This window comes from Lampris incognitus, chromosome 2 (assembly GCF_029633865.1).
Source record: "Lampris incognitus isolate fLamInc1 chromosome 2, fLamInc1.hap2, whole genome shotgun sequence".
Lineage (NCBI taxonomy): Eukaryota > Metazoa > Chordata > Actinopteri > Lampriformes > Lampridae > Lampris > Lampris incognitus.
The window spans coordinates 96,893,020-96,918,854 of record NC_079212.1 but is presented as its reverse complement, the minus strand read 5'-3'; the positions used below and the strand labels follow the sequence as shown (position 1 = coordinate 96,918,854).

General features: G+C 47.7%; 2 protein-coding genes across 2 annotated transcripts in view; one reads left to right on the top strand and one right to left on the bottom strand.

The window, feature by feature from the left end:
- The window catches only part of cacna2d3 (calcium channel, voltage dependent, alpha2/delta subunit 3), a 50,178-nt gene extending 39,286 nt beyond the window's left edge, over positions 1-10,892 (bottom strand). The window contains exons 1-4 of the mRNA XM_056273688.1: positions 10,768-10,892; positions 8,650-8,731; positions 5,214-5,330; positions 3,637-3,696 (exon numbers count right to left, since the gene is read on the bottom strand). Coding sequence (XP_056129663.1) covers positions 3,637-3,696; positions 5,214-5,330; positions 8,650-8,731; positions 10,768-10,892 — 384 coding nt within the window. The remainder of the gene's footprint in view (positions 1-3,636; positions 3,697-5,213; positions 5,331-8,649; positions 8,732-10,767) is intronic.
- Positions 10,893-20,229: 9,337 nt separating this feature from the next.
- On the top strand, positions 20,230-25,123 carry LOC130130958 (parapinopsin-like). The gene is given in 7 exon segments (XM_056300825.1): positions 20,230-20,319; positions 21,428-21,796; positions 22,915-23,040; positions 23,042-23,296; positions 23,908-24,077; positions 24,079-24,148; positions 25,004-25,123. Coding segments are annotated over 7 exon segments (1,200 nt in total).
- The last annotated feature ends 712 nt before the right edge of the window (positions 25,124-25,835 follow it).

The window sequence follows — 25,835 nt, the reverse complement described above, 5'->3', positions numbered from 1 at the left end:
GCGCAACTCAAGTGTTTGATTGGCCTCTCGCGCGGCCAACGTGAGATGAGGCACTCCCTCATCCTGTCTAAGCGCTCACGACTAACAGCCTCCGGTGCTCTGTGAAAGGCAGGCTGCATGGGGGAGGGGGAGACGAGGGGTGAGCTGGAGGGAGGAAGGAGGCAGAGGGTTGGGTGATAGACTCTATACCATTCTTGGGGGGGAGGTGAGGCTGCACGGGCATCGCCATCAAACAGCCCCTGACAGCTCATACCACGCCTGAGCGCCCCTCTGATGAGCTGGGGCGGGGTGGAGGGGTGGGGTGGGGTGGGGTGGAGTGGGGGGAGTGAAAGGGAGAGAGGCAGAGGAGAGCAATGTGCACGCTCAGCAAAACTGCTGTAGAGAGGCACGTTAACCGGCAGGGTTATTACTGTAGAGCAGGCCGGGGGACACTGCACCTCTCCGAGACGCCCCACTGACTCTTACACCACTGCAGTTAGCCGGGCCGGGCGCCGCTGCAGCGAGCCGGCCCCCCACCCCTCCAGTCACAGACCAGTGTGGGCCTCTGTTTTAGCAGGCCCGAGTCTTAACATGAGCCTTGCTAATCTAAAATGCTATAGGTAAGGGTGACTGTTGCCGGCTGCAGTTGTTACTAAAAACAGCTTCAGCTGGGACGAGCCACCTGAATTGTTTTCAGGCCACCTTTCCAGATTCCTATAATGTTAAGATTGGCTGCGTGCAAGGGCAATATCTGTGAAAGAAGAGGGACACAAAAAAAGAGACAATTATGGTGATGATGAAGGCATGACCATTTCAAGTTTAAGACGTTTAGCTGTGGATCATTTTACTAGGGATGCATTTTATTTTGGTGTTCAGTAACACACAATATTTTGTTTAATCCATTTCATAATAGGGTGAGATGATCGCGCTGTTCCGTTGAAATTGCTTTATTGTTCAGAAACGGCCTCAACAAAGAGATGATGAATAATAGCGTGATAGAGGTAAAAAGAAGTCCCTAAGAGCTTTGATTTTTTTTGTTTGTGCAATAATGATTAAAACATTATGAGTCGCATAATATACGACACGACACGAATTAAAGCTATAGACTATGCGAAATTCGGGCCCACAAAATACAAACCCAAGATACGGACGCACATATTAGGACTGTTGCTTTTACAAGTTAACAGACAAATGTAAACCTGATGCATCGCTCTACTAAGATGTTACACTTTGTAACATTCTTATCACTTTGTAACATTGTAATCACTTTGTGACATTGTAATCACTTTGTAACATTGTTTTAGAAGTGCTATATAAAGAGTTGTTATTAGAATATTATTATTATTATTACTATTACTATTATTATTGTTGTTATTATTATTTTTATCATTCTTATTATCATTATTATTATTACTACCAGGACACACGAAGAGGAGTAGCGCGTCATTCACGTTGATATTCATAATAAACGAAATGCTATTTGTTATTTGATATTTTTATTTCGTTAATTTCATCGTCGAGACCAAACGCCCCCCCTCCCCCCTCCCCCCATGCTGAATGCTGAACTGAGTAAGTTATTTTCTGTACTGGCCGAAAAAGGTGAGCGGTAAAACTTGTGTTATTAAAGCAACTGTGACAAAAAGTTCCTCCAAACTGTAAAGTTTATACCCCGCCGCCCTGCCTTTACACACGGGTCTGTGCAAAAACACACATTTGTCCCGCCAAAGGACAGCCGTGATAGGAGAGAGCGGAGCTTATCTTCTCTTCTCTTATCTTATCTTATCTTATTTTCCGCGGGGAAACGGCGCGTGAATAATGCGGCGTCAGCTTCCGGCCGATGTTGATGAAACGGCGCCGTGACGTCAGAGCAAACCTGATTCTCAAAGTCCTTTATAAGAGAAACGCGGTGACACTGCGCGTCTGTACAACACACTACGGCTTATTCACCTGATTAAAAAAATAAAATAAAATCAGCTTTTGATAAACGGCGTTCAAGAACTTCTCAACACAGTTGAGGTGTAGCCTGTGTTTACTGCGTTATTGGGGACAACGGCTGTAACAAATCGTCTTAAAGACAACATATTGATAACGCGAGCCAACATTTAAACAAGACATACGCCCGCACAATTATTTAATCAGAGCTCTCTGCCCGTTTAAAACAACGACGGCTGCAAAATGTAGGTGTATTTTTAGGCCATCATGCCCCACAAAAGCTGTAGAGCTGATCAATTATTTGGTTTGAATATATATATACCTTTTTTTTTGCTCGGGGGTGTAATAAATATCAAGTTTCCATTTCTTGGGTTTGCACAAAAATAACCAACAAAATATATTTTATATCTAAATGAAAAAAATAATAAAAGATCGTTCCCAAGTCATTTTAAACCGTTTCAATGAATTCGTTTGGACTTTGTGTGTAAAACAGTGCTGTACAGCTGTTTGGTTTCAAACAAAACGTTTCATCCACCACAGAAAGAAAGGAAGGAAGAAAGGAAAGGCTGGAGAATGTTTCGTGACAGGAAAGGTGTGTATGGACTCGAGATGGCCGAACCGAGCCGTTGACTCGGATGAGAGAGGGCGCAGTCACGTGAGCAGGGGGTTGCAGGCCGATCTCTAAAGGGGGGGGGGCAAATGCACCTTGCGCCCTCTTTCTGACCTGGCGTGGACGCGCTCGTGCAGCAGGCGATGGCGTTACTGAAACATATTCACGTGATCTGGACGCTCCTATTAACTGGGGAACGGAGCCATTATCTGAGTATTTTGTTGCTCGGCTGGGTTTCCAATCTAGAGCCATGAGAGTGAAACAGTGCCCACCGCTCACAAGACTTTCATTTATCTTTGTCTACTGGAGACGGAGGGAGAGAGGGGAGAAGAGGGGTGTGTGTATGTGTGTGCGCGAGCGCGCGCGTGTTAGAGAGCGCGAGAGAGAGCGAGAGAGAGAGAGAGACGTTCACCATGTGACAGAATTACTGCAGAGGAAACTCACTGCAGCAAAGGCATCCGTAGCAATAGCGTGGTGTCGACGTGATGGCGGGCAATGAAGGCAGCGTTGCTGTATTTGGGGGCCTTGTTGTGACCGTGGGAACCTACACGTGGGGTCTCTTCACACAGTGACGCATATCATTTCGTGACGTGTCCCATCGGCGTTGCCTCCTCTTTATGTGAACCCTGGCTTGAGTGAATCCTGGGCCCGGCGACACGTCTGAAAAACGATCAAGCTCCCCGCGTTTATTTCCCCTCCAAAAATACAAACACACGCTCATAGCAGAGATCAACGCTGTCTGTTGTCTTGCGTCACATTCACAACCTCCAAACAAATGAAGTTTGGGCATCGGTGATTTGGCTAGCACAGGGACGGGCTGCTCCTGAGTTATGACCCCCCTCCAGAAGCAGCCGGCATGAGTTATGCCACCTAAGGCCCTGCATCCTTGGATGCACCCCGAGTTGCTCGTCTCAGGCAAGCGTTGTGTATCAAAGGACACTGCCAACGCAGTTAGACGCGTTGGACGTACCTACTATAACCTTCCTCTCGTCTCACTTCTTTGCTATTCAGTCTCTGCCTCATCATTTCTAAACTTGGAATAGCCCCCCTCCCTCCCTCCCTCTCTCTTCTTTTCTTTCTTTCTTTCCTCCCGTTCATCGCAGCCCCATGATCACCTGCAGGTCGGGGTTCTCCTCGTGCTGGTGATGAGCCTCCTCAGCCGCCTCCACCAACCGCTGGCAGCATGAGAGGAGAAGAGAGGAGAGGAGGAGAGGGATGAGGAGGACAAGTCTCAAGATCAAACATGCTACAATCAAACTGCACGCAAAATTGTTGTTGTTGTTGCTCCACCCTAAACTCCCCTCCTTTTACTGCTAACACGTGCATTAAGGCATGCTTCTTAGAAATAATAATCACGTGTTGGATAAAACTAAACGTTTGCACATTTACGTTTGCAGGTTTGCACCCACGTGTCATTTATACGACGTAATTCCGTCATAATTCTCGTGTTTTTGACGACACGTGTCTGCAGCTAGAATGCAACATTTTCCAAGAGCAGTGCAAACATTTCCACGGAAGTGAATGTCGAGGAGTTTTCCCAGGCACCTCGGAAATTCCCGTATTTTACTTTGCATGGAACTGCGAACGTTAATAACGCTTTGCCTCTCGATTGTTTTCACAGTTCAACAAAACGTTTTTCTGTTAAGGAAGCGCTTGGTAGAAGAGCCAAGCTAAATATGAACATATATTTTTTTTAATTATACGTTGGATTATACAGTTTAACAACAGCAAGCTCCAGCTTTTCCTAAAAAAATTAAATTAAATTAAAAAAAAGCTTACCCACAGAGGCGTGTTTCGCAAGCTGGTTGGTGGTCTTGAGATTCTGGTGTAATATCTAAAATACGCCTGCACGTGCTCTGCAGAGCTGGATCAAATGTTCGGGGAATTGCGAATGAAATGATTGACAAGTTGTCGAGCAAGCAACACATTCAACACCCGCCAGGAAATATGCTTGCTTGTGTGGTTTTTTTTTGGGGGGGGGGCTGCCCCCTAAACACCACAGCCCCCCCCCCCCGTGTAATTAATGTGTCTGTCCAAAGTGCAGCGCAAACACCACGGGGCCGCGCGGCCGCTTTCATTTGATCCGTGTTGGCCAAGTTTAAACCAGCATGATGAGGAACTGGGGTACCCTGGGTTACTCATGGCCCCTCACTTTCCAGTGTGCGCTTTGTTTCTCTCCTTATTTGGGATTTTATCACACAATCTATCCTCACACTTCTCTATTCTAACGAGGTAACGTCCAACCATATACACGGTGTGCCTTTCTTTGCCTTATTTCTAGATAACAGCTCGCAATGCGTTGCGTCATGTCTCACGTGCATTTCAATTCAAGAGTGCGTAATTATCATTTATAGGCTGGTTAATCTGACCACGCGGATTAACGTCGTTCTTTTGTTTTTTTTCCGGGATGGAGAATAAATAAAATGGGGGCAGATATGAACCCACCCGGTGTGAACGACTACCCCGATTTTCGTTATCGTTCCAAGTTGACCAAATTTAAGGGATTAACTTTGAATAATGGGGTACACACGTTCTCGCGTGACGTTGACCGAGCGCGCGCTAGAGGGAGTGATTTGGCCTTAAGGGTGAACGGCGTGAAACGTGCTGACCTGCAGCGCGACTCAGACCCGATGCTCCGCGCGGGGGAATGCTCGGGCCGCGGGGAATACGGCGCGTGTGAAGGTGTGTTTACCCTCGTGGCCTCCGCTTTTTTCCGGAACATCTCCTCCATCTTCAGGGCCAGGTTCCTCACCAGCTTCACGCCATCGATCTCCTCTACTCTGACAGACTTCTCGAATTCCTTGTATTTCTGGAGGGGGGGTGGGGGTGGGAGAGAAAACAAAAACACCACGACAAACAAAACGTTATTTGCTTCCACACAGCCGCCGTCCCTTCAATGAATTTGGCGGAAGAGGAAACCCGCTGGGCAGGAAGACCGCATGTGTCGAAAAGTGGCGCAGGAAGGGAGAAATTAAAAATCGGGCTAAATACCGAGTGACTGGATGACGTACTCTGTCAAAAGAAATTGTGATTTTGGAGTCCAAGGGGAAGAACATCTAAGAGACACTGGTTTTGCTCTTAGATGCTTGTTTAGATGCACTTATGACCTCTGATGACGAGCAGTTCTCCTGATTCCCTACGTTAAATGCACTTATTGTAAGTCGCTTTGCATAAAAGCGTCGGCTAAATGACTGTAATGTAATGCAATGTAATGTAATGTAATGCAATGTAATGTCATGTCATGTAATGTAATGTAATGTAATGTAATGTGAATGTAATGTAATGTAATGTAATGTAATGAGATAGAATTGTCACTGGAATTCGTGATAAATCGCTGCCAGAAGTTGCAAATGAAGGATGACTTAACCCTACGTAGTGCAATAGAAATAGCGAAATACAAACAGTGAGTCTTATAAAGAGCTCATTATTTCACTAACTGTGCGCACGTGCGTGTGTGTGTGTGCGCACGCGCGCGGCTCTTGATTACCGTTTTGAATCCCCTTCATATTCATATAAGGATGGATACGCGTGCCTCCTTGCCGTGGGTGGGACACGTCACTAAATAAAGCCTTTTTTTAAACATTTCCACCAAGTCAGACGCGCTGGTTGACAAGCAGCAACCGGCGCGTCTCAGCTGATTGGCTGATAAAATGTGTCCTGTAGGAGTGAATGATTGACGGGCGTTATCTTGTCTTCGTCATTGGCTGACAGGTTGCCCCTCTCGCTCCCTCCCTCTCATTGGCTGCAGGAGCCAGTTGGGTGGGCAAGAGGCGGGAATGGCTCTGATGGCTATGCACGGTTGGAGGGTAATTGAAATGGAGTCAAACCACAGGAGAAAGATAATAACGTGACAAGCTCGGGCGACTCTGGATAATGAACTACACTTCACATAATGCTGATTCTGCTGGATGCAACACGGGGCCGCACCGACACGCAGCGGAGCCGAGCAGACCGCAAGGAAAAGGGAAAAAAAGAGAGAGAAAGAAAAAAAAAGACACTATTCCACCACACGCACCATGCACTCACAATCCAAATAAAAACAACACATAAACCTTTCACATGCTCCAGCCGTCCAAGAGGGTCTCATTTAAGACAGACAACAATATTGGCACATATTCAAACACACTGGATAGCGCGCGCGCGCGCGCGCGCACACACACCACTACACGAGGCAACATATTACCTAGTGAAAGGAAGAGTGGGTTAGCAGTGGAGCAGAACAGTTCATTTCACGCTTGTCCTCTATGCCCCAACACACAGAGTCCCACAATCCCAACCTCCCTCCCCCCAGCTCCCCCGGTCACGCAGAGGAGGCTTGGCTCCATCCATCAAAAGCACTGATCGTGACTATTGATTATAATCGTGACTAATACTCGAGTCGAGGCCAGCCTACAGAGGCATGACGAGTCCCAGCCGCCGCTGGGCCTCTTGCTGCTCTGCCGCCGTGACTCCGGCTGAGATCAAGTCGTTTACCGTAAAAAGCTCCCAATGATCACCGTTAATAAGCGGCCCTAACCAACCACCAGCTCCCCGCAGCACCTCGCCGCTTCCCGCTGACTGGCCGCTTCCCGCTGACTGGCCGCGTGCCGCTCTCTGGCCAGAGACACGCACGAGCGCAAAATGCTTACACACACAAACACAACAAAAAGAAAAAGAAAAGAAAAAGAAAGAAAGAAAGAAAAGAAAAGAAAAGAAAAGAAAGAAACAAGAAAAACACATCTGCGGGGCATATTGCACCAGTGAACGTGTTGATGCAGAGAGCGGTCGTGTAGTATTTGTTCATTTCACACCGAGAGAAATATAGAAAACAAGCCGGTGAGTGTATAGCAGCAGGGCATCTATGCGCTATAACCACACTGCTGACTTGCTGACTGTACATCTCATTTACTGTAGTCGACATAATGCCGTCCACAAACTGCGCGCGTGCGCAAGCGCGGATACAATGAAACGATTCCTGTACCACCCATAACCCACCGGGGAAGTTCCCGGCATTACACGCGTCAATTGAAAACTGCGCCCTGGCTCCTGCAGAGAGACGTAAGCCGTCCGCGACTCAAACAGACGCCCGCGACTCAAACAGACGCCCGTCAGCCACCTTGGTAGCCCAGATCTAAAGACCAGGATCAAGAAGAGGCCGCCTGCAGCACCAGCGTCCAAAATCCAAAGGCCTCAAAACTGGTGCTGGTGCAAAGGGCAAATATGGCGCCATATCTGTCCTTTTCAAACAGGTATTGTTTGTAATGTATTAAACAATATTTCTGAAAATGCATTATGTAGAGAAAGGGATTTTTAAACCCTCTGTGAGAATCTCTTTGCACAGTAACATCGTCAACGAAGTTTGCACGATCTTTTGAGGCACGTGCGCTTTGCCTAATACGTGCACATGCTTTCGAACAACAATATCGGCGTTAATATAAAATACTTCAGTTGATGCAGATCAATTCCCCTACAACGCAAACACCATCCAACAGACGGAATATCCAGCCTCTGTCTCCTTCCATAACCAGCCCACACTTGTCGTAAAACGTGCACGTGCAGCTGACACAGTACACGTCATCTGAACCCTGAGGGACTCCGAGGCAAGAGCTGGGCTCTGCCCCCAAGTGGCCGCACAGGTAAATAACCCACACAAATAAAGCGTCTACCGTACCCCCACCCCCACCCCCAAATCTCCGCATGTTTCTTTTGTTCATCCTCCTTTTTTGTTCCTCCCACCTCCCACCACCTCACCCCGCCACACATTTATTAAATTTGTCTCCTATCCCGGGGTTGAAGCTGCTGACTACAGAGAGGTAACTGGAGAGATGAGACCAGGGAGGAATCAGCGCTGAGGGTAATGGGCCGTATCAAGTACACACGCCCCCCCCCGCGCGCGCACACACACACACACACCTGCAGTACAAACACACACATGGCTGCCTCTCCGATGAACACACCTGAGTCGCATCAGTATTCAGCTGAGACAACAAAATGTGTCGGCAATCATTAGAGGAACATACAGCATTAGAGCGTATAATGCGTGTATCCGCATGACCATCAGAGTCGGGGGAGAGAGAGAGAGAGAGAGAGAGAGAGAGAGAGAGAGAGAGAGAGAGCACATAAAATGTATTGGGAAGAGGAAACACTACCTTTTGCAATGACTGGGATCCCGAATATTTTGCAGAAATAGATTTGATTTCTCCGCCGAACGCCGACGCCCAGAGCTTCACACTGAAACACAAACGTGACAGGCGGCGTGTTAGCCAGAGTGTCTCGGACTCTCTTTATGGAGACGTTACTGGTAACGTGAACACGCTAAGGAAAGATGGTGAAGTGGACACAACTTTCAATTCATCTCTGATGTGTAAAACAGAGATAACAAGTTATCATGTGTTTACCAGCAACATCCCTCTACATCTCTGTCCAGCTATCCAGTATGTGAGGCAGGGTAACCCTGAAAGTTATCCAGTATGTGAGGCAGGGTAACCCTGAAAGTTATCCCATATGTGAGGCAGAGTAACCCTGAAAGTTATCCAGTATGTGAGGCAGGGTAACCCTGAAAGTTATCCAGTATGTGAGGCAGGGTAACCCTGAAAGAGCTCCACCTGAACACATTAGTACCAGTGACTGTGTAGTGTAGTGGCTGTCCTACTGGGACGGACACGGTTTCCCTGGTTATGAATTGTGTCCTCCTATCAAACCGTGAAGAAGTTTCTGGGAGGTGTTTCAGATGGGTGGTGTGGCGTGTGGATAATCCACCCAGCAAAACACGGCTCGGAGAGGTGTCAATGGAAGAAAAGGATGATCACAGGTATTTTCCCTCCATGTAATCTAAATGTATTTTGTGTTGTGCTCAGTCTTGTGCTAAATAATGTTGCAGTGTTACAGACAAGATGTAGTTAAAATAATGTTTTTTATTTAAAATGTGTTTCTCCACATCATAGAAAACAAGGAAATAACAGCTGATCACCATGACAAACCCACCCCGAGCACCGCTCCATGTATTGTGTCAGTTCAGATTTAGACAACAACCAGCAGCAGAGTTGTGTAAAAAGCTTAAACAGGAATCACGGCTGTACTGTTCTTCTTCTTTTCTTTTCTAGTTGTATAAAATGTTTTGTATGATTGTTTCACACCTCTTCAAGAGGGCTTTTCCATCCAGATGTGTTTTCTGCAGAGCAGTACAGACACAGCAACACAACCTGCTGTGTGTCACAACACACACACACACACCACAGCACACACAACATACACAACACACAACACAACACAATACAATACACACAGCACAACAAACACAACACACACACACAAACACACACAACACATACAAGATACACAGCACAACACACACAACACACACAACACAACATATACAACACAAAACAACACACACAACACAAAAAACAACACAACACACACAACACACATAACACAACACACACAACACAACATACACAACACAAAACAACACAACACAACACACATAACACAACGCACACAGCACACACATGACAGCCGACAGCAGCATGCAGTATAGAATATCAGAATGCTGTCCAGACAGAGTTTAGTGTTATTCCTCTGACCATGTTTCTCCTCCCCTGCTTGTGACTTCCACAAATAGCTGTTTATTCTTCTTATTATTATTATCATCACCATCATTATCATCATTATTATTATTATCATTATCATCATCATTATTATTATTACTATCATCATTATTATTATTATCATTATCATCATTATCATTATTATTATCGTTATTATTATTAGTTTTGCTGGGCTCGGATGTAACACTAAAACACAAATATAAAACATCTTTTTTGAGTTAGGACGATGTAGGGTTTCTCATTTTGCTCCACATTAGTCAAGTAAAACAGGACGTTCGGACTGCTGATCACACACATGGATCTGCTCTCTACATCGCTGATAACAAACGGGGTTTTTGTTTGGTATCCACAGCGGCTATTTCAGCCTACCCGTCTTAGTCGCTGATATAAACCACACGACTTCACACAGCGTCCCCTGCAGAGGAGATGTGCAGGTAAAATCTGCACAAAACTCACGTGCACCCAGACCTGGATAAACTGACTGGCTGTGAACTTAAAGATACTTCCTGTCTTTCTCGACTTGCTCCTTCACTCCCTCCACCTCTCAAACCTCACACCTTGTTTAGATGATGCAAACAGTAAACACTGGTGTGTGTGTGTGCGTGCGTGTGTGCGTGATCGCGTGTGTGCGTGCGTGTGTTTAGTTGTTAAACTCACACCGACGGCGGGATTCCTTGTTGAGAGCCCACCACCTCCACCAGGAGAACACCGAAGGAGATCCAACAGAAAAGGAAAGTGGTGCAGCACACGTGCGGAAAGACCATCCTCCACTTCCACTGCATCTTCTCATTCAGCCGCGTTCATTCCCGACCGGGACTGGACCCCCTGCCACCAACACTAACGGCAGCACATCGCCCTCTCACTGTGATCCTCCCTCTGTGCAGTGTGAGCCTGCGTCCCCGGCCGCCGGTTCACTTCACTCCTCAGAGAGAGAGAGAGAGAGAGAGAGAGAGAGAGAGAGAGAGAGAGAGAGAGAGAGAGAGAGAGAGAGAGATGGCCTGTGGAGCTACAGCCTCACTGCACCAGAGAGAGGGGGGGGGGGAAGTGAGTGAGTGAGTGAGAGGGAGGGAGAGAGAGGGAAAGAGAGAGAGCGAGAGAGGGAGAGAGAGAGCGAGAGAGAAGGAGAGAGGGAGAGAGAGGGAGCGAGAGAGAGAGAGAGTAAGAGAGAGCGAGAGAGAAGGAGAGAGGAAGAGAGAGCGAGAGAGAAGGAGAGAGGAAGAGAGAGGGAGTTAGAGAAAGAGAGAGGGAGAGAGAGGAAGAGAGAGAGCGAGAGAGGAAGAGAGAGGGAGAGAGGGAGAGCGAGAGAGGAAGAGAGAGGGGGAGAGAGAGATATTTTCAAAAGCATTTATTAAAAAGACTGAAAAAAATCCAACCATGTTTCCATGACAAAACGTCACTGTACAGCACGGTTAAAAGGAACAATTTCATCGCTTACTTAGAAATAGTATTAAATATCAATTCTTCACCTGCCACAGAACATATTGCGTCATTATAGCCCCACTTTTTTGATAAAATCCCCCACGTAACTCATTCCTTTAAAAAAATCCAAAATCAACTCAGACTCTGGCTTTCACTAACGAGACGAAAACCGGAAGTACTTCCTGCCCCGTCCTGCTCCCCACCCCTTTCTCCCTGCCACTGGAGATGGACAGGTTGGCCTCCCCTACCACCAGGTTAAGTAGATTTGTAGCCAACTCCCAAAATGAAGACTGTCATGGACCACCTCTCACCGAACAGTCTAGAACATTCTTCAGCGGACAAAAAAAGGCTGCAGAGTCTTTTAGCATCTGCACGAACGGTTTCCACCTCGCCACAAAAGGGACATTCACTTGAAACTCTGAGGTTGATCCCAGAGATAAACCCATTCACTGCAATGGCACCATGGAGGATCGTCCATTGTAAATCACCCCGTCCTTTTCTTTTATATAACCCCCCCCCCGTACTGCTTCCACCCCACTGCCCACATCTAGTTCTGGTCTCCACACTGTGTCAACTCTCCTCCCGCCCAGTTTACATTTGTTCATAGCTTCCACGCAACAATTATATGCAGTTTCCCCTTTAACCGTGTGCAAGCTCACATATTTGCAGTCCATTACGTTTAACAGGGGTCCTGAGACTCCATCCAGATTTGGGAAAAAAAAACAGCTCCGGAAAAGGAGCATTATCATTAGGAGTGTCCACTCCACCACTGTACTCCTGCAGCATCATTAACTCCTCCTCCGTCAGCCTCTCCATCCACGTATTTCAAATGTTCGAGAGAGAGCGAAAGAGACAGAGAGGGGGAGAGCGAGCAAGGGATACATATATAAATATGTACTGTACTGTACTGTAATATAATTTGTACTCTGAACTTAGGAAGAATTCAATTGATAACTGTTGTGAACACTGTTACTATGTTATTACTACGTACTATATCTGTGGCTGTATTGTGAAATATAAGCTTTAGCGAGATTTACAAAATGTCGAATTTAATGCCAAGAGAGCTACTTTAAATTTGAGAGCGAGAGAGACAGACAGACAGACAGACAGACAGACAGACAGACAGACAGACAGACAGACAGACAGACAGACAGACAGACAGACAGACAGAGAGAAAGACAGACAGACAGACAGACAGACAGACAGACAGACAGACAGACAGACAGACAGTCAGACAGTCAGACAGACAGACAGACAGTCAGACAGACAGACAGACAGACAGAGATGAACAGTCAGACAGACAGACAGAAAGACAGACAGACAGAGAGAAAGACAGACAGACAGACAGACAGACAGACAGACAGACAGACAGACAGAGATGAACAGTCAGACAGACAGACAGACAGACAGACAGACAGACAGACAGACAGACAGAGAGAAAGACAGACAGACAGACAGTCAGACAGTCAGACAGACAGAGAGACAGTCAGACAGACAGACAGAGATGAACAGTCAGACTGACAGACAGAAAGACAGACAGACAGAGAGAAAGACAGACAGAAAGACAGACAGACAGACAAACAAACAGAAAAAACAGACAGAAAAACAGACAGACAGACAGACAGACAGACAGACATGCAGAGTCTGTCACTTCTTTCCAAGCTGCCATCTTGTGTTACTCCCGCGCTGCGACTCTATATTTTATGTAGTGTGCTGTCCATCTGATTTTAGCTAAGTTAGAAAAAGCTGATCAGTCAAATCGATGAGCATCAGGGTGTTGTATCCTACACTTTAAAACATCAGGGTGTTGTATCCTACACGTTAAAACATCAGGGTGTTGTATCCTACACTTTACAACATCAGGGTGTTGTACCCTACACTTTACAGTATCAGGGTGTTGTATCCTACACTTTACAGTATCAGGGTGTTGTATCCTACACGTTAAAACATCAGGGTGTTGTATCCTACACTTTACAGTATCAGGGTTTCCCCGCGGCGCCCTACCTGCTTGAGATGATGCTGTAGCTCAGCGGTCGGGAACCTATGGCTCGCGAGCCATATATGGCTCTTCCGGTGACGGCATATGGCTCCCAGACAATTTTGAGTTGAAAGTTATTTTTTTTTCAAAAAAATCAGTTTGGAACTGATTTTAAAATACTTGTGATATTTCTTAATAATACTGTGTCATTTTAAAGTAAACAGAAATTAGTTTTGAAGATAAATTTCACGGGTCACGGGTCACCCGTGGGTCGGGTCGGGAACCAATGGCTCGCGAGCATGTCCGGGTCATTGTAAAGGTGAAGAAATCAATTTTATCAGATAGCCAACTAGTTTATCCGCTTCAACCCTTGTAACGGAAAAGATGGCGAAAAGAAAAAAAAGACGATGATTACCGTGCATTCCAGGCTGCGTGGACAGAGGAATTTGGGAACAGAGGAGGAACATTCATGCTTGATGTGGCCAATGAACTGTTTGATGACTTCCCAAATAAAGACAAGATAATCAAACGAATAAAAGACATGCCCCTGTCAGCAAGAACTGTGCACGATCGTAGCATCATGATGGCAAATCAAGTCGAGGAAACACAAATTAAGGACATAAACGCCGGGACATACTTTTCTCTCGCCTTAGATGAGTCAACAGACGTTAGCCATCTATCTCAGTGCAGTATCATTGCCAGGTATGCTGCAGGTGACACACTGCGTGAGGAAAGCTTGGCTGTTTTGCCAATGAAAGGGACAACAAGAGGAGAGGATTTATTCATGGCTTTCATGGAGTTTGCTAAAGAAAAAAAACTACCGATGGATAAACTTATTTCTGTCTGTACTGAAGGTGCACCCTGTATGTTGGGGAAGAACAAAGGATTTGTAGCGCTTCTCCGTGAACATGAAAAGAGAGCCATCCTAAGTTTTCATTGCATCCTGCACCAGGAGGCGCTTTGCACTCAGACGTGTGGCCAGGAGCTTGGTGAGGTGATGTCTCTGGTCATTCGAGTGGTCAACTTTATTGTTGCCCGAGCTTTAAATGATCGCCAGTTTACGCTCTGTTAGAAGAAGTTGGGAATCATTATCCCGGTCTGCTTTTACACAGCAACGTGCGTTGGTTGTCAAGGGGGAAGGTGCTCAGCCGTTTTGCAGCTTGCCTTAGTGAAATCCGGACTTTTCTTGAAATGAAAGGCGTCAAGCATCCTGAGCTAGACAACACTGACTGGCTCCTGCAGTTTCACTATCTCGTGGACATAACTGGCCATCTGAACCAGCTCAATGTGAAAATTCAAGGTATTGGAAATACAAGCTCATCCCTTCAACAAGCAGTGTTTGCATTTGAAAGCAAGCTGGGAGTCTTTCTCAGGGACATTGAAACAGGTCGTCTTCTGCACTTTGAAAGACTGCAACAATTTAGAGATGCATGCTTAGCAAGTGACTCCACTCAACATCTGGATCTCCAGCACCTAGCTGGCTTTATGTCCAATCTCCTGCAGTCATTCAAAGCACGTTTTGGAGAATTTCGTGCGCGCACTGGTCTTTTCAAGTTCATCACTCATCCACATGAGTGTGCAGTGGACAAAATCGACCTGACATGCATCCCCGGGGTCTCTATCGGAGACTTTGAGCTGGAAGTTGCTGACCTGAAGGCATCAGACATGTGGATGAGTAAGTTCAAGTCACTTAATGGAGAGTTGGAAAGTCTTGCGCGACAGCGAGCAGAGCTGGCGAGGGAACACAAGTGGACAGAAATTAAAAATCTTCAACCTGAAGACCAGCTGATTCTTAAAACTTGGAACGAGCTTCCTGTGACATACCACACAATGCAGCGTGTGAGTATTGCCGTATTGACCATGTTTGGCTCTACATATGCATGTGAACAGTCTTTCTCGCATATGAGGAACATTAAGACCAACCTACGCTCACGTTTAACTGATGGAAGCCTCAACGCCTGCATGAAGCTCAACCTCACCACGTATGAACCAGACTATAAGGCCATCAGCAAAACCATGCAGCACCAGAAGTCGCATTAAAAGTAAGACATATTTAATTTATTATACGTTAAAAATACTATATGGCTCTCAATGAAATATATTTAGAAATATTTGGCTTTTATGGCTCTCCCAGTCAAAAAGGTTCCTGACCCCTGCTGTAGCTCCATCCCCACTCCACAAAACGACAGAAAACCCAACGGCGTGGCACCCCCCCCCCCGTGTCCCTCCACGACACAACACGGGACATTCAAATCTACAACTCCTGTCTGCAAAGGGGGACTGACCTGTTCATTAATCGCTGCAGTTTAAAGGCGCCTCTGTGACACCTGGGACGACATGTACAGTGTTGTGTCTGCGCGAGTCCACGAGTCTACCAGCTTGCAGGCGCGAGCTGACTTTCCTGCAGTTGAAACGTGTCTGTAGTTTATATACGGCCGTGGTTCGTGCAAGAAATGCGAAAAGAAACACGTTTTTTTTGGGGGGGGTCTCCGTCATTAAGTATATCTCTGCTTGAATGAATAAGACTGCAGAGACTTGGACCCCGTTTACACTTGGCTTTAAAACACGTTTTTGTTTTTGTTTTTTTGCTATCGGATCACAAGTGGACGGCACTAAATACAAGTGTAAACGACCACCAAAACGTTTTGTGAACCGTTACTCAAACCACTTGCCGAGGTGGTCTGGGACGCATTTGACCACATATCTTTTGTAGTGTAAACGCTGATGCGTCCTGATGCGTCCCCAACAAGGACGTAACAGCAAATCTTCTTCTTCTTCTTCTGCTTCTGCTTCTGCTTCTTCTTCTTCTTCTTCGGAGTATCGGAATCTGACCACAAGTGGTCAGCAGGACGCATTTAGAGACGCTTGACAGACACCGGTGTAAACGGTGACGTGTCTCGCTGTCCACTTGTGATCCGATCGCCCAAAACGCATTTCAAAACCAAGTGTAAACCGCCGCACCGCCGGCGTCTCCCAGTCAGTAAAAGCAGCGCTATAAGCAACCCGCACCACGGCATTATAACCGGAGACAGTGTGAACAATCGGACTTTTAGTTTGCAGACTTGTTTGTGTACGTCTCCTGAAACAGGATTCCGAGACGTCGCCGCTCTGACCGCGATTGTCCCGTGATAACTGGGTCGGCTGCTGCATCAGCCTTCATTACTTTAGTAATTGCGTCGTACATCAAACACGTGGCAAACCCGTGGAGTCTGGGATGCGCCGATAAGAAACATGGTGACACACACGCACGCGCACACACGCCTCAGCCCGTCGTCTTCGTCCAGACCCCACTACATCGAGCCTGAGGAGGAGACCGCTGACTGCTGCAATGGATCGTGTGCAAATAAAAATGTGCTCCACTTTAAAGTCTTGAACACAGTACAGAAAACAACACACAGCCCATATGGGCACTGGAATGAGTAGACTTTAGAGTCTTAACTAAATAGGGGGGGGGTGATTTGTTTAGACACACGGTTGAATTTCCACTGTTGAATTCTTCCATAAATGAGGTACCTCGCGGGCGAACAGAGCCTCGCTGGTGACGTCATGACCGTTCAAAGGGATGGGTGGTATTTGGACGCATCAGCTCTCCACGGCAGTTAACGGGGAGGGTTGGAGTACCATCTGCGCGCAAAATTGGATTTTGGCGCATGCATTGCACGCAACGTGAAAGTGTAATATTTGTACGCAGATTGCCCGGCCTGTAGTACCCCATAGTACCCTATAGGCCCGGCCTATAGACGACCCTGTAGTGGCCCGCAGAGATGTAACGTGTAATGATTTATTTTTGGGTAAACTCATCGAGTATCACAGAGCAGCGTCTGACGGGGATTTGCTCGCGTGGCAGCTTTCTGCACGGTGCACAGAGTGCTCAGAGAGATAAGGCGTCATAAACTATATTTCTAAACCGAATACAGAGCTGCAGTCAGCCGGCTGAAGGTGATGGGTCTGTGCTGCAGAAAGAAGTGGACCTCTTTATTCCTAACACGTCGTGCAAGTTGGCTTTTGTCCTGTATGACTATACTCCATGCTAGTGGCGCGCAGGCCAGGTTCACCGCCTAGGCTAATGCAAAGTAAGCAGCAGTGGCGACTGGTGCTACGTTTTTCGGGGGGGGGGGCGCACAGCTTACCTTGGCGCAGCACACCTGACAGCTGCTGTAATGTCCACACAGTCACAGAGTTATCAAGAAGGACAATGTAGCCTATAGATTTTATCAGGGTTCTTAGACAGTGGACGATTGACAGTCGAGACGAGGTGTCGTGTGTTGTGTAACAGTCACAACAGTGTGACTGTAGTCTAGGACACTGCAGCTTTAAGTTTTACTACAGCCGGTTTACGGCAGTCGGTTTACGGCAGTAACACGGGACGTGGTTGATGCTATGCTGTACGTGTATGTGACGTTTACTGTGGCAGCAATAAACATAGTTTGATTCAAAGTCGTGGTCCGAGTTTTGCTGGACACAACATCGTGGTGGGTGTGAACATGATTGACAGCCACGAGAATTCTCCAATCACATTAGACCAAAAAAAACATTAAAACAATACCATTTCGCTGCCAATAAAAGTGGGCGTGTCTGTGCGGCCCATGGAACGCGTGAACAAACCAATCAGACAGCAGCCTCAGGTCACCTGCTCGCCAAAAGTTTGAGGGCTTACATAAGGTATCGTTGGGCCGGCGCCCCTCACCCAGGAAGTATATGTATTCAGACAGAAATCACCCAAATACCATTTGCAACCATATATTTAATAGCTGCTGACAGGCGCTCACAGACTGAAACACTTTTATTTCATAACCGTTGGCTTTATACAGCCAAATTATATTCAACACGTTTAAATAGATTTTCATCTCTTGATATTTGAAGGGGGCGGCGCCCCAGCGCCCTCTACTGGCCAGCCGTAGCTGGTAAGCAGTGTCGCGTTATTTCGTTCTCGAGCGGTTTGCCCAGCGTAACACACTGACTGCGAGGCATAGCCTTTTGTATCTCAGCCCGATATCGTCTGGGTTGACGGCACTAAATAAACACACCAACTCTTCCAGTGTCCATTATTGTTGAATAGCAGCAAAACAAGTAACCCTTCACTAAAGACATGAACTCTCTCTCACCAACACACACACACACACGCCGTCTCCCACTCTGGCTGCCACCAACACTGACCCACCGGCCCTGTTGGGTGTCTCTGCACCCAGCTGATGAGGAATGGGTATCACCTGGGCTCAACCAGCAGCTCCCCGGGAGGCGGGGCATTACCTGGAGAGGGGACATTACAGACACACGGCACTGGGGTTGTGTTTCTGTAATGTAACGGCTGTTTGGTTTCAGGCAGAGGAAAGGCCTGGACATCAGCATGAGTAAAGGCGTTTGGACACCTTTACAAAAAAAAAAAAGGTGTCCGGCACGCGGCTGGGGGCGTGGCTCTGTCCTGGCTGTGGCGCTGTGGACCCGAGAAACGTCCCCTACTTCCTGTGTGTGTAAAGGTGTGGAGGGTGATTTGAAAGGGTGAGGCGGTTTGCTGCGGAGAGGCTGTAAAATGCCCCGCTGGTCTCTGTGCAGGCCAGCGCCATCTGGTGGCTGGTCTCAATACGCAGTAGTTTTTGCTTTTACTTTCTCGCTGTTCGAGTTGCTGGATCTTTATTCTTTACGTGTGATTTTATTTTTTTTAAAGCATACTTAACTTAGGGGAATTATAAACGTGCGTGTAAGTACATAAAGCACATACAAATATTTATCCAGTCAAGGTTACATTTAAAGTACAAGCATCCGCCAGTGTCATTGTTTCCGCCTCTTTGCAAAGGTACTAAGTATTCAGCAAGCCTCAAAGTACAAGGAAAATACACGAAGTATTGCAAGTACAGCAAAAGTAAATACATGTACACGTGCTCATTTTAAGATGTACACTAAACGTATTCTACAGTAGACCTCGTTTGTAGGGCATGTCCACACTGATGATGATGATGATGATGATGTATGTCCACATGGGAAGCTACGTCAGTTATGAACGGTTGCTGTCTGAGCCCTGTTCACACCGAGCCTCCTCCAAGTCATTTGCCATTAGAAACTGATCGAGTTTAAAAATAACTCAAAAGCTTTTTAATCAGACTCGGGACTCCTCGTGTCTCTAGTCGAATTCTCGACCCCAAACACTTGTAATATCTGTCTTGACTTGATGAGACGTAAACCTCTTACAAGGTTATATACCGGACACCTCGCCGCGGCCTAGCCTTTAACTAAGACCTGGGGATTAGCCTCGCTCCATACCTCGAGGAACCTCACTCATGCAAAACACATTGGGGGGGGGGGGGCACCTCTTGCTGATCTGTTTGAACCAAAACTGTGCTATGTGTAGCCCCCCGAATTCGCTCCATATGCAACAAAAGGTGTTTGCACAGCACAAGCCGAGCCGGCCCGGCTCACCCCATGTCACGGCCTTGTGTGTGTGAGCATTGGCATTACGATGGTGCTGTTCACAAAGCCTTCTACAAGGCCTCTGACAAGTTCAGCACAGGAATTCACCGTGTAGCCCCCCCCCCACTCAGGTCTCTCTCCCCGTCCGGATGCCGTCCCAACATTTCAGCATCACTACCCAGTCCCCCTCACTGAGGGGAGCATCTCCTCTCGTGGAGTACATCATCACTGTATCTGTAACTGAACGCCACAACGACGAGGACCAAGCAGGAGTGGTTATGGAAGGCGTTAGGTAACCGGTTCGGAGGGGACCCATCATGACAGCTCCCCTGTGCTGCGGACGGACCCATCCCAAAGATGGCCCCAGAAAGTTCAAATTCAGCCTCGCCCGTGAGCTGAACCAGGCTGTGCTTTAGCAGACACCGGGATCTTGCGAGACTTGAAACGGACTCGGCAAAGCCGTCCATGCAAAAAAATTAGAACCGCGATTTATGTTTTGACCAGGTCTGCATGCATACGGGCTACTATCAGTCATGATGGGACTGTGTACAGATCTACAATCTGTAAACTCAGATCTGCTGACAGAGATTAAATCTGCCGTGCGGCCTCCCCCACCGTCTGTGGTGTTATCGTCCGAGATAAGAGGAGCAGCAGCAAATCGGTCATTTGAGTCAGTAGAGTCATAAAGACACCTCCTCACACACGCTGATACTGACTCATTAAACTTCAGCTGACCTTACTGTGTGTGTGTGCGGGGGGACATAAGAGGCACAGAGAAAGAGAGTGAAGGATAGAAAGGGGGAGTGAGGGAACACGTGCTTGCATCACTTATGCTATGTTGTGACAAGTGGATGCTAAAACAAGCTCCATCTCCCAGCTAGCTTAACTAGCAACCGATTCAGAATTCATGGGGGGGGGGTCACCTAACGTAAAGTCCAATGCAAATGAGTTGCTTGACAGCTTAACTTTATGCAAGGGGGCAACTCAGCTTACCGCAAATATCTTTGTAATCAGGGGGGGGGGGCATGGGGATCAAGGACCCTCACCCAGAACGTGAGATCTTCTCAGATCTGGAATTAGCTCCTTTTTAAGTCCAAATCCGAAGGATTTACTCACAACCTCAAGCAGTGGCGCCCCCAAGGGGTGGCCACGGCCACCCTGATACCATCCCTGGCCCCCCTGCTGGCCCCCCCAGCCACGAGTCGCATATGCAGAATATGCTTCTGATTATGCATAATATGCTTCTATCTGATATCTTACATTAGGTGCTGTTCATTTAAATCAATAATGTATATTTTTCTTAACTCTCATATTGAGTTTTCAACTAGCCTATACAGTACACTACAACAGCATCATAGAATTCCCGAAATTCAGTCATGGCTTTTGGTTTTGGTGTGCCACCCCAAGATTTTCAGTGGCCCCATTTGGCCACCCCGATGAAACATTTCTGGAGGCGCCACTGACCTCAAGGCATCTTATCTCGGCTGTGCTGCTCTTTGTTGTCTGACAGAGTAGGAGGTGTGGGTGGTGGTGGTGGAGGACCGGCCACGTCTACTCGACCGTGTGGTTTGGGGGAAGAACTTTGCACCCATGCAGCTCTCTACCTCCTTGACCAACGCCTCCTCCTCCTCCTCCTCCTATTATTTGGGTGCGGGTCAGGACCCTCCGCTGTCTCGCACCGGCTTCATCATTCTCTCCATCGTCATGGCCGTCTTCACGGGCCCGGCCATCGTGCTCAACGCCACAGTGATAGCCGTGTCTCTCACGTACAAGCAGCTGAGGCAGCCGCTCAACTGCGCCCTGGTGAACATGGCTGTGGCCGACCTGGGGACGGCGCTCACGGGCGGGGTGCTCGCTGTGGTCTCCAGCGCGCCTCTCTGTTCGGTGAGCGGGAAGATTTGGACTCAGGAGTGTGCAGTTTTCTATACCGTGTAGGGCGCCACGTCACGGAGGGCCCTTTGATCGGAAGTAATGTTGTCTCCTGGATAAATAGTAATGAGCGTAATGAGTATTGAACGCAGTGCTGCCTTTACTACGGTTATATTACTCAGCACCACGTTCAATATTCACCGTATGTTCAAGTTTAACAGATAACCACCATTTATTCCCGCATCACAAACGAGTCACATGCTTGTATTTGGCACAGTGCAATTAGTGAATTTATTGCATACACTGATGAAGATTATATCTAACAACATATTGTAGCGAATTCTGGGGGGCCGTCTGGGAGACCGTCGCCACAGCCGGGACGCGAACCCGGGTCCCGGCTGTGGCGACGGTCTCCTAGACTGCCCCACGAATTCGCTGGTGTCAGAAGTGGGATGGTGAGACCGTGAGGTCATCGGAATCGCGTGCGCCCAGAGGCGTGAGGGAATTGATATGCTGAATCCCGAAGGAGGGGGTAGTGTAACGTGCATGGATAAGTAGACACGTTGGTCCTTGACTAACGGGTCGGGCCCTTTAGTCGAGCGGTTAACGTTGTCGCTTGCTGAGTGGGAGACACGGGTTCGCGTCTCGGCTGTGGCGACGGTTCCCGGACTGCCCCCCGAATTCGCTACAATGTTATCCATATTCATCATCCGTATTCTCTGCACCATTGCACCTTACCGCCTCTTGTTTCGCCTGCATAAAGTCGATCCTTGTGTGTGTCTGAAGCTTGTTGTGTTGTAGTATTGTACACCGAGAGAGCCACGAAGCCGGAGTCCAATTCCACGTACGTGCAAACCCACATGGCCAATAAACACGATTCTGACTCTGATTGTAATGACAAGGAAAGAAACCAGAGATACACAAAAGCCCCTGGTTTACTAAGGGCGTGACTCAGTAATTACAATCCAGTTTCAGCTGTTTCACTTGCACATTACTTCTTTGTTTCTGTGTAATGAACAGTCTGCAGCTTAAAGCGTTACCTGTTTTGCTTTTCTGTGGCCACCATCTAAAAGCACATGTCGCCGGTAGGCCGGTATCCTGGAAAGTAATCTCACCCACCACCACCGGTCCAGTCTGGCGTGGTGCTCGACCCTGCGTGCTTCGCTGACTTCTGTCTGTGTGCAGGCATCGCGTCTCTGTGCACGGTTGCTGCGATCGCGGTGGAGAGGATGTTTGTCGTGTGCAAGCCTCTGGGGGCTCATCTCCTTCCGGCGGAAGCACGCGGCTGGGGGCGTGGCTCTGTCCTGGCTGTGGTCCCTTACGTGGAACCTGCCTCCGCTGTTCGGCTGGGGCAGATACGAACTCGAGGGCGTGGGGACATCTTGTGCGCCCGACTGGCACAACCGAGACCCGAGAAACGTCTCCTACATCCTGTGCTACCTGGCCCTGTGCTTCACCGTCCCGTTTGTCATCATCGTGCTGTCCTATGCCAAGTTAATGTGGACCTTACACCGGGTGAGCTTGACGTATGCGGTGGCCTCGCCAAAGGCTGTATATGAAATGTTGCATAAAATGTTTTTTTGCATATGATGCACATTAACATTTCTCACTTCTGTGCGTCCGGGTAGCGTGGCGGTCTATTCCGTTGCCTACCAACACGGGGATCGTCGGTTCGAATCCCCGCGTTGCCTCCGGCTTGGTCGGGCGTCCCTACAGACACGATTGGACGTCTCTGCGGGTGGGAAGCCGGATGTGGGTATGTGTCCTTGTCGCTGCACAGCGCCTCTTCTGGTCGGTCAGGGGTGCCTGTTCGGGAGGGGAACTGAGGAGAAAGAGCGTGATCCTCCCACGTGCTACGTCCCCCTGGCGAAACTCCTCACCTTCAGGTGAAAAGAAGCGGCTGGTGACTCCACATGTAGCGGAGGAGGCATGTGGTAGTCTGCAGCCCCCCCCCGGGATCGGCAGAGGGGGTGGAGCAACGACTGGGACGGCTAGGAAGAGTTGGGTAATTGGCCGGATACAATTGGGGAGAACCCCCCCCCCCCAAAATTACCTCCCTTCTATCTGCGCCCCATAACACATGCAGGATACGCCAGCGTCATGTGATCTGTTAAACTCCACTGCAGGTGTCTAAGCTGGTCTGTCTGGAGGGGGGTGCAGCAGCCAAAGCAGAGCTGAAGGTAGCTCGCATGGTGATTCTCATGGTACTGGCATTTTTGGTCAGCTGGTTGCCTTATGCTAGCCTCGCCATGCTCGTGGCCTACGACCCTGATGTGCAGATACATCCCCTGGTTGGTAGTGCCTGTATACCTGGCCAAGAGCAGCACCGCTTACAACCCCATCATCTACATCTTCTTCAATAAACAGGTAGAGGCTGCACACACACACACACACACACACACACACACACACACACACACACACACACACACACACACACACACACACACACACACACACACACACACACACACACACACACACACATACACACACCATCTATGCACAGTGAATTTCTCTGACGTCAGTGTTTAGCTATATAGGTGTGAAGGGTGATCGAAAGGATGAGGTTTGCTATGGAGGGGCTGTAAAATGTCCCGCTGGTCTCTATGCAGGCCAGCACCATCTGGTGGTTTGTCTCAGTACACATCAGTTGATGTTTGTCTTGCTGTGTGTGAATTGCTGAGTTGAAGATGCTAAGATTTTCATTGGGAGGGGAGGGGGACAGGATTAGGAATGGAGGATATTAGAGGGACAACTCAGGTTGGACGGTTTGGAGACAAAGCAAGAGAGGAAAAATTGAGATGGCTTGGACATGTGTGGAGGAGAGATGCTGGGTATATTGGGAGAAGGATGCTGAATATGGAGCTGCCAGGGAAGAGGAGAAGAGGAAGGCCAAAGAGGAGGTTTATGGATGTGGTGAAGGAGGACATGCAGGTGGCTGGTGTGACAGAGGAAGATGCAGAGGACAGGAAGAAATGGAAACGGATGATCCACTGTGGCGCCCCCTAACGGGAACAGCCGAAATTAGTAATAGTGGTAGTAGTAGTAGTAGTAGTGGTGGTGGTGGTAGTAGTAGTGGTGGTATTAATAGAAGTAGTGGTGGTAGTAGTAGTAGTGGTGGTAGTGGCAGTGTCAGTAGTAGTGGTAGTGGTGGTAGTAGTAGTAGTGTGAATTGCTGGATCTGTGTGCATGTGCATTAACAGGTTTTGCTTCCTCTAGTTTCGTAACTACGCGGTGCCCTTTCTGCTGTGTGGGAGGAAGTCCGGGACGGACGACGAGACGTCAGAGACCCAAACAACAGTTGAGTCCGCAAACAACAGTGTTCCCCTCCTGAAATGAACCAAACTGGACACACAGTCGTCTGCTTTCTGAACTGCATGGACAAGCCGGGTGTCCCCGAGCCCCCCCCCCCGCAGGACAGATTTTATTGCACTGACTGGTGTTTGAAACAGAGCTGGAAGCGTGTAAAGGTGTTTTGCATATCTGGATGTTTTTCGTTGCATTGTGTGATTTGTTAACATACAGGTGACAGCTGGTACATGCAGCGCAGAGCACCCCCTTTGTCTCTACACGGTGCAGATTACAATACAAGAACTGCATTTCAGCATAAGTTTATTCAATAATAATCATTAGAAAATAAAATATCAGTATCGATTCAAATAAAGTCCCAAGGCCAAAATAAAATGGAAAAATACAAAAAAAAATGTATTGATACAAAACCTAGAAGGTGTTAATAGTAAAGCGTTTGCTACTAATTGAAATGATGTTTACTGAATAAAAACGTTACGGAGCAAATATCAAGACTTTCAAGTAGAGAACATTACCACGGGTCTTTCCGTACTTTTTTTTTACATATTATACACTATCTTCTATTTTAATACATCATCAAGAACATTAAGAGTTGTAATAGTAATCATAATCCATGACAATATGATGAAAACTAATAAAAATGTTCAAATCAACAGGTGTTTCTCTGTAAACTGGTACTTAGATTTTCCCCTCCTACCTGCAAACAGAGGAACAGTGCACCTTGAAAAGATTTTCTCTAAAA